At 39.2% G+C, this 13,249-nt stretch overlaps 1 protein-coding gene across 1 annotated transcript in view; it reads left to right on the top strand.

The window, feature by feature from the left end:
* Nucleotides 1-241: 241 nt before the first annotated feature.
* LOC150104149 (uncharacterized) overlaps nucleotides 242-13,249 on the top strand; it is a 295,320-nt gene continuing 282,312 nt past the window's right edge. The window contains exons 1-2 of the mRNA XM_090396408.1: nucleotides 242-263; nucleotides 605-752. Coding sequence (XP_090252534.1) covers nucleotides 242-263; nucleotides 605-752 — 170 coding nt within the window. The remainder of the gene's footprint in view (nucleotides 264-604; nucleotides 753-13,249) is intronic.

Here is a 13,249-nt window from a genome sequence, read left to right as displayed (position 1 = left end):
AAATTGGCATTTCCCAAGAAGATACTGGAATTGCTGTTAGGCAACACTTCTACACAGTTTAAATACAAACTCACCAAATTAGCTTTTCTACATTCTGTCCATGGTGTAGTCATGAAGATGCTGTAGCATTGTCCTTTGAATAGGAAAGGCCTGGATGAGAGAATCTCATTTAGGGTGCAAGAACTTTCGTAAGGGCAACATAATTGAGCAGCACAATGTAGTTATTTTATGCTGCTATAAAATGGACTCTCATCCATTGCTAGGTACAATTTGTGTCAGAAGATATAGCTAGATATGTTTGGTTCAGTATTGAAGTGTACCATGTATGTCTTGTTTTTGAGCGGAATATCTGTGATATTTATTCTGATTCACTGTAATCAGAATTTTAAGTTTCTATTTTATAGTATTAATTTATAATTGAGAGCCCTCCAATATAATAGGAACTAAGCTTCACTTAAGTTGGTATTATATGTTATTGGATTGTTATTAATAGTCAGATTTATTATAAATAACATTTATTGTTAAATAATTCATATTAGATTGAAGGAAAAACTTATTTTACTGAAATATTTTACTGAAACTATATATATAATACTCTTTTCAGTTGTGTATTGTGATTATACTGCATCCAGTAAGTCCCTCCACTTCATTGAGGACTACATTAGAGATGAAGTTCTTCCTTCGTATGGGAATACTCATACTACATCTTCAGTAACTTCTTTGCAGACTACACTCTTCCGCCATGAAGCTAGGTAAATAATGTTAATCATTTTGTTTAAGTTAAGGGATATTACATCCCATATCGTTTCTTAGTTGAATAAGAAACTCAAAGAGTTTCATGCCAAATATAGTAGAAACTATATAAAGTTCGGCGATTCCAAGCATAAGCAAATACCTGGATACGCAGCAACTGACCCTTAAGGTAGTGCAAGCTGAGGCAATTCATGTCAAAGTTCTTCCTTCGTATGGGAATACTCATACTACATCTTCAGTAACTTCTTTGCAGACTACACTCTTCTGCCATGAAGCTAGGTAAATAATGTTAATCATTTTGTTTAAGTTAAGGGATATTACATCCCATATCGTTTCTTAGTTGAATAAGAAACTCAAAGAGTTTCATGCCAAATATAGTAGAAACTATATAAAGTTCGGCGATTCCAAGCGTAAGCAAATACCTGGATACGCAGCAACTGACCCTTAAGGTAGTGCAAGCTGAGGCAATTCATGTCAAAGGTGGAGCAAGCACTTTGAGTTTCTTAGTTGAATAAGAAACTCAAAGAGTTTCATGCCAAATATAGTAGAAACTATATAAAGTTCGGCGATTCCAAGCATAAGCAAATACCTGGATACGCAGCAACTGACCCTTAAGGTAGTGCAAGCTGAGGCAATTCATGTCAAAGTTCTTCCTTCGTATGGGAATACTCATACTACATCTTCAGTAACTTCTTTGCAGACTACACTCTTCCGCCATGAAGCTAGGTAAATAATGTTAATCATTTTGTTTAAGTTAAGGGATATTACATCCCATATCGTTTCTTAGTTGAATAAGAAACTCAAAGAGTTTCATGCCAAATATAGTAGAAACTATATAAAGTTCGGCGATTCCAAGTGTAAGCAAATACCTGGATACGCAGCAACTGACCCTTAAGGTAGTGCAAGCTGAGGCAATTCATGTCAAAGGTGGAGCAAGATCCGATCACTATTCTTGATATTTACCCATAATGTGATCAAGAATAGTGATTGGAGCTTGCTCCACCTTTGACATGAGTTGCCTCAGCTTGCACTACCTTAAGGGTCAGTTGCTGCGTATCCAGGTATTTGCTTACGCTTGGAATCGCCGAACTTTATATAGTTTCTACTATATTCAGCATTAAACTCTTTGAGTTTCTTATTCGGCTAAGAAACGATATGGGTTGTAATATCCCTTAACTTAAACAAGTCACATGTCGCCGAATTGAAGCCTTTGGCTCTTCATATATCTAATAAGTTAATCATTTTGATTGTATGACATTAAGACTATTACATAGTTACAAATGTTCAAATTTGCTAAATTTGTTAGTGCTTCCATTTGTGAGGATGTCATGCTTTTGGAATTGGATCTGGGTTTGAATCCTTTATAGGAGTTTCTTGCATTCTAAATGTATACACTTATGAATGTGTTTTAAACTGAAAGTGAATTAGTGTCACATGTAGAATGCTTGCATTTATCACACATAATACACTGATTTTGTAACATTATTTGTTTTTGATGTAATTCCAACGCACCCATTAAAATTATTTATTAATGGGATTTTTTATATATCAAAGTTCTTAAATAGATTCTAAATGTTAAATTAATTCAGTATTCATTAATGTACTAAAATTGAAAGGCCTCAGGAATAGCAAGAGATCAGTTAAACGGAGAACAGAAAAAAGTAAGAGGTCCGAAGCTAAAAAGAAAATTATAAGAATAAGCAAGAAAAGAGCATAGCAGATAATATTTTATGGTGATTCTGTGATAAGGGAATACTTCATGAAAGTGCTACAAAATCTTTGTGAAACTTAATAATATTAGTAATGCTGTCAGAATGCATAAAGTGAAACTGAAGGATTAATTGTTTTGGCTAGAACCAATGACCTGAGAGGTGAGAAGTATTGTATATGAGGGAGAATGTGAAAGAGTTATTGGAAGAAGTGAAAAAGAAGAGCAAGAAGATGAAGTTTGGGCATCTGCTGCTACACTATGATAGAGGGAAACTGGCGAGAAAAGCAATGATAGCTAATGAATCAATATGCAGATTGTGCAGAAGGAATCATGTATAGGTGTCGAGAGAGAGTGAGAGAGTTTTGTTCACTGAATGTGTGGAAGCACAAAATCAGGAAAACCAAAGAAATTAGGTGTAATACACACGAGCGTGTGTGAAGGCGTCCATGAAGTGAATGAATGTGTGAATGAACAAAAATTGCGGAATCTAGTGTCTCAGGCAGTAATATTGAGTTGGGTAGTAATTCAGGATGGAAAGGTTGTTGGGGACATAAAGGGACCTATATACTAATGCTGGAAACATCAGGAATAAGAGGGAGGAATTTTTGGTATTGGTTAGTACAATCTCATCAAAAGTTATAGGCATTAGTGAGCCTTGGCTAACAGCAGATGACATAGTTACATTTTGGAGGTTTAATGGAATATTATCAATACTGAGAAAGGATGGAAGAAATATTGGGAACATTAAAATTAGTTTTAATCCTTTCTCAGTGCTGATAATATTCCATTAAACCTCCAACATGAATTCTTCACAGCATTTAAGCCACAACACACGGATAGTTACATGGTTAGAGTTTAATGAATTTAGAAAGGATAGAGTAGACAGGACAAAGGTAAGGTACTGCTGATAATAGCAATGAATTACAGCCAACAAGAGTAGGAGTCAGTTCCTATTCTTGTTGGCTGTAATTCATCCAGTTCTTTTGGTCCACGTGGTGTGAGATTGATGCCAATAGGACAAAATTTAAAATTAGGGATAATGTGGAAGACTTGCATCAGCAGATTAGTTCATTGAGTGCATGTAATTATTATTTGAGAGACTTCAACTTCAGGATCACACGCTATCTACCAATACTTGTCCAGACACTTTAGCAATTTACAGTTGATACCAGCAGTCAAACCCTAATATCAGATATGTCCACCTTTGGCTTTGATCACATCCTGCACCCTTTTAGGGAGGCTTTCTACCAATGTGTGGCAGACATCAGGTGGAATTTGTCTCTATTTCTCAATCAAAGCAGCACTGAGTTCAGTGACAGATTCAGGATATGCTGCTCTGGAACTCAATCACCACTCCAGTTCATTCCACAGGTGTTCAATGGGGATAGAGTAGACAGGACAAGGGTAGGGTGCTGCTGATAATAGCGATGAATTACAGCCAACAAGAGTAGGAGTCAGTCATCCAGTTCTTGAGGTCAGGATTCTGTGCAGCCCAGGGGAGTCATTTAACACCCATCTCTTCATACCATTCCATAACAACTGCAACTTTGTGGCATGGGGCATTGCCATCTTGATAGTCACATGGGTCTGTTCCATAAAAATTCCACAGTGTAGGCAGCACCTGAAGAGTCACTGGTGTCGCACGGATTAGATCGTCGGCTTGTCGAGAGCTCCTGGAAAGATCAGTATTATTTTGTGTTAACATTAGATATTTTACCAGAATTTTAAGTAGTATTGTTTGCTTTTTGATTCTTGGTGTGTCTGTGCAATTTTTGCGTGTTTTCTGTTATTTTAATTATTATTTTTAAGAAAAGATAGCGTACACATGGCACCGATAAAGAAAAAAATGGCGGCCAGGTCGCCATGCTTGCTTAAGAGTTTTGATGTAAAAGAATTTATGCAATGTGCTGTCTGTGAGATGTATGCCTTGCGAAGAGCGGTAGGAGTCTGGTTAGAAAGTGATAGTGGAGTTAATATGTGTAGAAAGTGTAAAGAGAATGAGGACTTCAAGCGTGTTTCGTGTATCGAGACTGATATCGTTAACGGTAGTCAGAATGTAGAAAATGGCAGTGTACTAGAGAATTGCGTGGTAGTGCCAGATATGTGTGAGAGCGTCGCTGAAAGTGTAAATGAAGGTAGAAACACCGAAGGAATGGATGATTTGATCGATAATGAAAATGGTGAGATAAATGCGAGTAGCGAAATTGCCCGTTTACATGGCGCGATACACAGAGCCAAACGACAACTGGAGCGTATGCAAAAATGTGTGTTGAACGTACCGACAAATAACCGGCGGAAGTCTGTGACGGCAAAAAATAGAATGTACGTAAACGTCAATAAAATGAAGGAGCGAGTGCTGTATGGGGATTCGCTATTAAGAGGCATAATAATTGAGAGTTTAACGAAGTCATACCAGCCGGGTGCGAACATAAAGGACGTCAGCGAATCTATTCGACTGCAAAAACAGAGGGTGAAAGAGATGATAATAGTGGCAGGAACGAATGATTTGAAAGAGGACAAAATGGAAATGATAGAGGATGTGAGGGAGTTGTTTGAGGTAGCAAAAGAGAAGAGTGAGAGAGTTAGGATGGTGAGTATCTTACCGCGGTATGACAGCGAAGTGTTTAGAAGGAGGGCCATAATTGCCAATGACTTTATGCGTGGGTTATGCATGGAGAGTGGTGTGGAATTTGTGGATGTGTGGAATGAGTTCGATGGGCGAAAGGACTTATATAAGATGGATGGGTTACATTTGAATGGAGTTGGTGTACGGAGACTTGAAAGAGTGTTGATGAATGATGTGGAAGTGGATGTACAGACTCAGGGAAACTAGATTTATTAAGAGGGGGGGGGGAGTAGATATGCAGACTTTAGGGGGGGCAGTTAAGTGTATGAATGAGTATATTACGCCCGGGCGAGTACGACGGACAACAAATCAGAATGGGATAATTAGTATAAGGAATCAAAGTAGGGATGGGACAAATGGGCTTCTGCGATTCATGTACACTAATGCCAGGAGTATTAGGAACAAGAAGGAAGAGTTTTTGGCCATGGTTGGCACTTCCAGGCCACAGGTTGTCGGTATTAGTGAAACATGGCTGACAGAGGATGATAAAGCTAGTGGGATTGAATGCGATGGGTATAGCGTGTTCAGGAGTGACAGGGTGAATAAAAAGGGGGGAGGAGTGTTATTGATGATAGCTGATGAGCTTCAGCCAAGGAGTATAGAATTTGAACTGCAGGATGGGGAAAAAAGCACATTTGAGGCTGTTTGGTGTGAGATACAATCTAGCAGAACAAAATATACAATTGGGTGCTGCTATAGACCGGGTGATGGAGTGGATGGTGGGAATAGTATGCATAAGCAAATAGAAGAAATGAATGGAAGGAGGGTAATTATTATGGGTGATTTCAATTATGGTAACATTGACTGGAAAGAGGAGAGGGCACATGGGAGGAAGGAATTGGATTTTATGCAGTTATTAAGGGACAACTATCTACGGCAACATGTATTGGAAAATACCAGGGGGCAGAGAGTGCTGGACCTAGTAATTGCAACTGAGAATGTAGCTGTAACGAACATGACCATGTTGCCACCAATTGGTGGGAGTGACCATAAGGTCATGACTTGGGAGGTGGCTAAAGGAGTCGAATTTACAATTAAGACAGGGTATATGTGGAATTACCGGGCTGGTAAGTATGACAAGCTTAGGTGTGTGCTTGGCTCAATGCCATGGCATGTAAAACTGCAAGGGCTGGATGTTGATGGTGCATGGGAGGTGGTTAAGAACTGTTTGCAGGAGGCAATGGTTGACTGTATACCAAGAGTCCGAATAATAAATCAGGTAGGGGTTAAATGGATGAATAACACTATTAAGCTTGAGCTGCAAAAAAAGAAACAATTGTGGATGGAATTTAAGGAGAAGGGTGACCATCAGGTGCATGAACAGTATAAAGCTCAGGCCAGGATGGTAACAAGGGTGGTAAGAAAAGCAAAAGCAGATTACGAAAGGAAATTGGCCATGCAGGCTAAAGAGAATCCCAAACAGTTTTTTCAATATGTTGCAAGTAAAAGGAAAAATGCTCATGGTAGAATGATCTTAAAAAATGCTGAGGGTAGGGAGGTAACTGAATCAGTCGATGTTGTGGAATTACTGAGCGAGCACTTTGCAAGAGTATATCATCCAGGTGGTGGCTTTGCGGAAATGGAGGAACCAACAGCTTATACTGGAATTGTGATGAATGAGGTAGAGGTAACTAGTCTATTACAGAACCTCAATGTCAATACATCTGTGGGATTGGATGGTATACCAGCTCGTGTCGTACGTGAAGCGGCCAAAGAATTGTCAGTGCCCTTGACCATTATGTTTAATTTGAGCCTCAGGACTGGGTCAGTCCCAAGGGGGTGGAAAGAGGGGAAAATAGTTCCACTGCACAAAGGTGGTTCCAAGGCTGCTGTTGAAAATTACCGGCCAATCAGCATAACAGGAATCATTATCAAGGTCTTAGAGAAAATAGTCAAGAGGAAAATACAAGATTGGATAGAAGAAAATGGGATACTGTATCGGGGACAGCATGGTTTTGTGAAGGGTAGGTCATGCCTCAGTAACTTGCTCACGTATTATAACACAGTGACGGCTGAACTGGATAAGGGTAATGGGTTTACAGTGATTCTGCTGGACCTTGCTAAGGCCTTTGACAGGATACCACATGGAATTCTAATCAGTAAATTGCAGCATATGGGAATGGACATAGGGTTGGTGAGATGGATAGGAGGGTGGTTGACGGAGAGATATCAGAGAGTGGTTTACTCAGGAGTAGAGTCCACTAGACGGCCTGTGACTAGTGGTGTACCACAAGGATCTGTTCTTGGACCACTGCTGTTTAATTTGTTCATAAATGATATAGGAAAGGATCTGAGAGGAACAGTTCATTTGTTTGCGGATGATGCGAAGTTGGGTAGGGCAATAGTGAATGCAGATGTCGTCAAAATTTTGCAGGATGATTTGGATAGATTGGAGGTCTGGGCTAGGGAGAATGGATGTCAATTTAATGTGGCAAAATGTAAGGTTATGCATTTTGGGGTGAAAAGATGGGAGGCAGTTTACTGCATTGGTGGAACCGTGCTCCAGGAAATTGATGAGGCACGAGATTTAGGAGTGTTGGTGGATAAGGAATTGAAATTTAGGGGACACATTGCAAAAGTGGCCAAATCAGCTCATCAAATCACTTGGTTGCTGAAGAATACGTTGACAAGCAGAGACAAGCAGGTTATTGTTCCTCTGTATCGAGCCTTGATAAGACCTCATCTCGACTACTGTGCTCAGATTTGGTCACCTAGGTTTCTTCTTGATGGGGAGGAGGTGGAGAGGATCCAGAGGCGAGTGACCAAGATGATAGCAGGTCTGTGGAATGAACCGTATGAGAACAGGTTGAGGATTTGTGGGTTGCAAAAATTGGTTGATAGGCGGAGGAGGGGAGATATGATTGAGACATTCAAATTACTGAAGGGTTTCTATAAAATTAATTCAGAAGATATTTTTGAGAACAGGGCTGGTTGTGGGAGGACTAGGGGACATCCATGGAAACTGGGCAAAAGTGTGGTTAGTAAAGGTGTTAGAGCTGGGTTCTTTACTTTTAGAGTAGTGAATGAGTGGAATGCGCTCCCTGAGTCTGTGGTGGATGCTGTGACAGTGAATGAGTTTAAGGCGAGGTATGATAGATACTGTATGAATGTCGAATAGTTGTGATGAAAATGATTTGGGGCCTCCCTCGATGAGTCTAATGACTCCCTGGAGTTGCCCGTAATAATAATAATAATAATAATAATAATAATAATATCAAGGTACCGAGCTGCCTTTGTGAAACCACAGACAACGACCAGTGGTCCCACTTCAAACCTGCTGAATACACCTCACACCATTACTCTTCCACCACCCATCTTTATTGTGGTTACAACACACTGTGGTAACAAGCATTCGTCAGGCTACCTCCACACCCTGCCATTAGTCTGGAAATAGGTGAACCTTGATTCATCATTCCAGAGTACCATTTTCCACTGGCCAGTTATCTAGTTCACATGCTCTTTGCACCAGGCCAGATGAGCCACCTTGTTCATTGTTGTGATGTTTGGCTTGTGTGCTGCTGTTCTTCTGTGAAAACCCATAAATGGAGTTCTTTTTGTACAGTATTAGTGCTCACCATGGTGAGCACTAATACTGTACATTACTGATACTCTACAACTCATCACAGATGGTCTGTGCCGATTGTAGCCGGTTTTTGCATGCCACCCATTTTAACACCCAGCTGTCCTTGTCAGTCATTTTTGGCAGCTACCCTGGGTGTTTTCCTGCACTAGTGATGCCAGAACATCTCCATTTATTGATCATGTCACCAACCATTGATTTTGGTTTCTCCAGTTGAGCGGCAATGGCATGTATAGACATGCCACCAATGTGACAGCTCACGATGATACCTCTCTCAAAGTCACCCAGTTCATATCGTTTTATCATACCACCTGTATTCAACTGCTATGATGAAATACTGCTTCCTACAATCTATACACCAGTTTTTATGTTATTAACAAACCTGGAGTGTTCTATAACTTCAAATTACAGGATTGTCTGGACAATTATTGGTAGATGGTGTAGATTGTAAGGAGGAAAGATAATATCACAGGAGGGAAATAGAATTTATACACTTACTGAGAGATAATTACTTGAAGCAGAATGTTACAGAGGAAACCTGGGTCACGAGAGTGATGAATCTTTTTCATGATCCTAAATGATGAATCAATTAGGATCAAAAGCCCTGTCCATAATGGAGGTGGCTATATTATCTCTAATTGGTGAAAGTGATCATGTGTTTTTGACTTTGGAGGTAGCAAAACATGTGAAAATTCTAGTTAAGAATGGGTATATGTGAAACTACAAGGCAGGTGATCATGATGCACTTGCAGATGATTATTCAAGGGAAGGATGTTCATTGTGCATGGGGATAGTGAAGGGGTATCTAGAGGAAGCAATATCACATAATATACTGAAGGACAGGAATTAGTTGGATAAGTAATATCATTAAGAAACAGCTGCAGAAAAAGATGATGTTGTGGAAAGTATATAAGCAGAAAGGTGACCAGTAAGGTAAGGAAGAAAAAAATCAGATTATGAGAAGAAATTATTTGAGCAGACGAAAGGAAATACCAAAGAGTTTTTTCGTTATGTGACCAGTTACTTTCTCTTATTTCAGTTTCATGCCTATTGTTCTTGATTTGGAAGCTAGTTATTTTCTTTTCATGTAGATGATAATTGTACTGAGAAAACTTTAAATCAGTAAAACTTTATTATATATTTTTTAATTGTATCTCTTGCTTTCCCTTTATTAGTATGAGATTGGTTCTTCATAGTCCATAAACTCTTCAGCCTGAAGAGCTTTCATTTGATGATCTGCAACCTTCTCCATCTTTACATTTTTTATTCTTTTTCTTTTAGATGTACAGTAGTTCCTTTCTTTTTAATTTTTTTTTGTGTATCCTCAATTTTCAATTCATCTTTCCTTTTTGATGATCTTGTCTGCATATTAAGTTCTTTCAGTTGTCTTACTTGCTTTTCTGTTTTTTTTCTCCAGTAGAACAAGGAGTCAACTTGTAGTTTACTCCTTGTTCTGCAAGGAGATCAGTTTCTCCTTGTAGAACAGTTTCATGTTTTTGCATTTCTTCTTGTATCTGTTCAGTTGTTATACTAGGTTCATTATTGGTAATTTCAACTGATATTGTTCCATCCATATTTGACTGGGAAAGTGGCTCCTGTAGATCTGGAACTTTGGGGCTAATTTCTAGCTGATTTTGCCATGCAGTTTTTGTGATTTTTACCAAGTATAGCTTGTTTTAAAGCATTGTCTTTACTAGACTGAATTGCAAGATCTGGAAACTCTTCATTATGCCTCTCTGATATACATGGCTTTCTAATTGGTTCTACCGATTCTCCCACTCTTTCAGTGAAAATTCTAAAAGGACAGATGTTAACACTGTGTTTTAAACTTTTGCATTTTTGACAGGGTTTGAGACACTGATTAGTGATATGTCAGATCTTTATGCAGGTGAAACATTTAGATTTGGGGCAGTTACCACCCAAGTGTGATCATATGAACCACAACACAGGCACTGCCTTTGTACTAGGGGCTAGTTTACCATAACTTGGGTTGTACCAGTGTTGACAAAATTTGGTACAGGCATCTTCATATCCATTGTGAAGATGACATCACCAGAAAACCAGTTTGGATCTTCACCTGATAAACGATTTCATATGTTACTAATCTTACCCCATTTCGAGAATGTCTGTATAAGAATTTCATTACTCTTCTCTATATATTCTGTTGGAAATCTTTCGATTTTTACTGTTTTTACCTTTCAATTTTTACCTGGCCATTACAGGAATAACTGTGCTGCCTTCAAAAGTAAAACCCTGTAATACAGGGTTTTACTTTTGAAGTAAACCTGTAATAGTTTGTCCCTTGTTTCCACATCTAGAATATTTCCCTCTGCCATATGGGGTGAAAGAATAAATCTTATTAGCACCGATCGTCTGGCTATGTCATGCTTCTTCACATCCTGGAATTTTAATTCCTAGAGTTTGTACCCTTGGAGGAATTGGTACCATTATCTCAGGTGGGAAAAAAGACCAAAACCTCTGCTTTTGATTGTAAGAGAGAGAAAAAAAAAATCCATTCAGTCATAAGACTAAGAATTAAAATAATTCAGTGATATAGAAATAATTCTACACCACCTAGCAAATACTCTATTTGAGCTACTACAAAATGGTGGCTGTGATACTGCCAGAAATAATCCTGCATAGCAGATATTAACTGCACTACCAGCAATCTTAATTTACTTAAAAAAACAAAACAAAAAAACATGGCTAGTGGGGGCTGAAACCACCATTAGCACCAGTCAAATGAAATCAAAGTGGAAAAACAAACAAAAGAAAACCAAAGTACTTATCTTGCTGAAAACCAAGATGTCATTAGTGGGAGCCAGACAATTGACAATTGACATTTATGACTTTAGGGGTGAAGCAAGATGCTTTTCGTATTCCCCGCTATCTGTTTGGTTACAGTGAAGGTAAAATTTATGAGCAGATTGCTCGCCCTGAAAGGGCATGGTGATTATGCATCACTAAAGGAGGCTAATATAGCTTTTGGTCTTCTGTATTTGAATATGTCCATTGGATCTTATGCTGCAGTTTGCTGAACCAAATCATTGGGATGTGTGGACGTCTTTAGGAAAAACTTGGATGCTAAGGATTGCAGAAAAGAGAAAATATAGGGAATATTTGTGTCTCTGTGGAGTTGATTGTTTCTAACATACTACGGGGCGTTCAGAATCATTCTCAAGCACTTGTTCTGCACTCGCTGTATTTTGATAATGTTAGCATTAGAGGTGTGGCTCCAGGCCGGAGAGGCATAGGTGATTATAGGAAGAATTGTTATCTAGTATAGTTGCAATTTGATTCTGTTGCTGAGCTTGCTATTTCTGTTAATTAGCGGATAGATCTGAGCTATGGCTTTAGATGCCTTTGTGCATGCAGACTTAGTGTGCTGATTGAAAGATAGCTTTTTGTCGAGAATCACACCCAGGTAATTTGTTTCTGTCTGCCAGGGAATTTTAGTATTGAATAGTAACACATCTCCTAAAGGAGACATTGGCCTTTTTGAGAAAAGAACGGCTGAGCTTTTCTGGGGGTTGACTTCCAATCTCCACTTAGAGAACCAACCCTCCAGCTTTAGAATGTCTTCTTGAAGCTTTCTGGTAATGAAATGGGGTTTGAGAGATCTGGTTAGTATTGCCGTATCGTCCGCATACAGGGCCAAAATGGAAGTTATCGGATTGTGGGATGTCTGACATGTATATAGCAGCAATGGAGCCAGTAGAGATCCCTGTGGCACTCCAGCAAAGATGTGTCGCTGGGAGGATGTGGAACCGTTGATTTTTACTTGCATTGATCTATTCTGAAGATATGAATGGAGATTAAGTGAACCATTTTTAGTGAGGTACCGGCTAAGATAAGTTTTCGCAGGAGTCCAAAATGCCAGATTTTGTCAAGTGCTTTGGATAAGTCTAGGAAAACAGCACCTGTGCACTGGTGCCAGTTGTAGCTGGTGGTGATGTATTCCACAATTCTGTGGATTTGCTGGGTAGTACTATGGTGTTGCCTAAAACCAAACTGTTCTTTAGGGAGGATGTTTGGGTCATTTACTGAGGTTTGGAGTTGTGAGAGGATGACCTTCTCTGCAACCTTACCCAGATTTGAGATAAGACTGATTGGACGATAATTTTGCGGTAGGTGTGGGTCTTTGCCTGGCTCATGTATAGGAATTACGTCAGCCAGTTTCCAGGTGGAAGGAAAATAGTGAAATCTTAAAATTGCATTTATTATACTGGTCAGGTGCACTACTGCTTTTTGGGGCAGAAGTTTAATCACCTGATTAGTAATGCCGTCTGGCCCAGGAGCTTTTTTGTTCTTTAATTTTTTAATAATGTCACATAACTCAGCAGGTGATGTTGGTGCAATATGGTCAGTGCTGGAGATAGGAAGTTTGAGCGAGTGTCTGACCTTGCTGTGAATCTTATATATGTGGTCAAAGTCAAGGTTTCCATACGAAGGCCTGCATTGCTCCTCTAAGTTGTGTGCTATAACTTCTGCTTTGTTTACATCTGTGTGAGCAAGGCCCTGGTCAGCGAATATTGGGGGAAGGGATCTGTCTTTGTTTTTGATATTTTTCAGTAGTCCC

Source organism: Typopeltis vanoorti, chromosome 8 (genome assembly GCF_054136105.1).
Source record: "Typopeltis vanoorti isolate ZY-2024b chromosome 8, IOZ_Tvanoo_1.0, whole genome shotgun sequence".
NCBI classification, from domain to species: domain Eukaryota; kingdom Metazoa; phylum Arthropoda; class Arachnida; order Uropygi; family Thelyphonidae; genus Typopeltis; species Typopeltis vanoorti.
The sequence above is the reverse complement of the archived record's forward strand: the minus strand, read 5'-3'. Positions and strand labels throughout refer to the sequence as shown.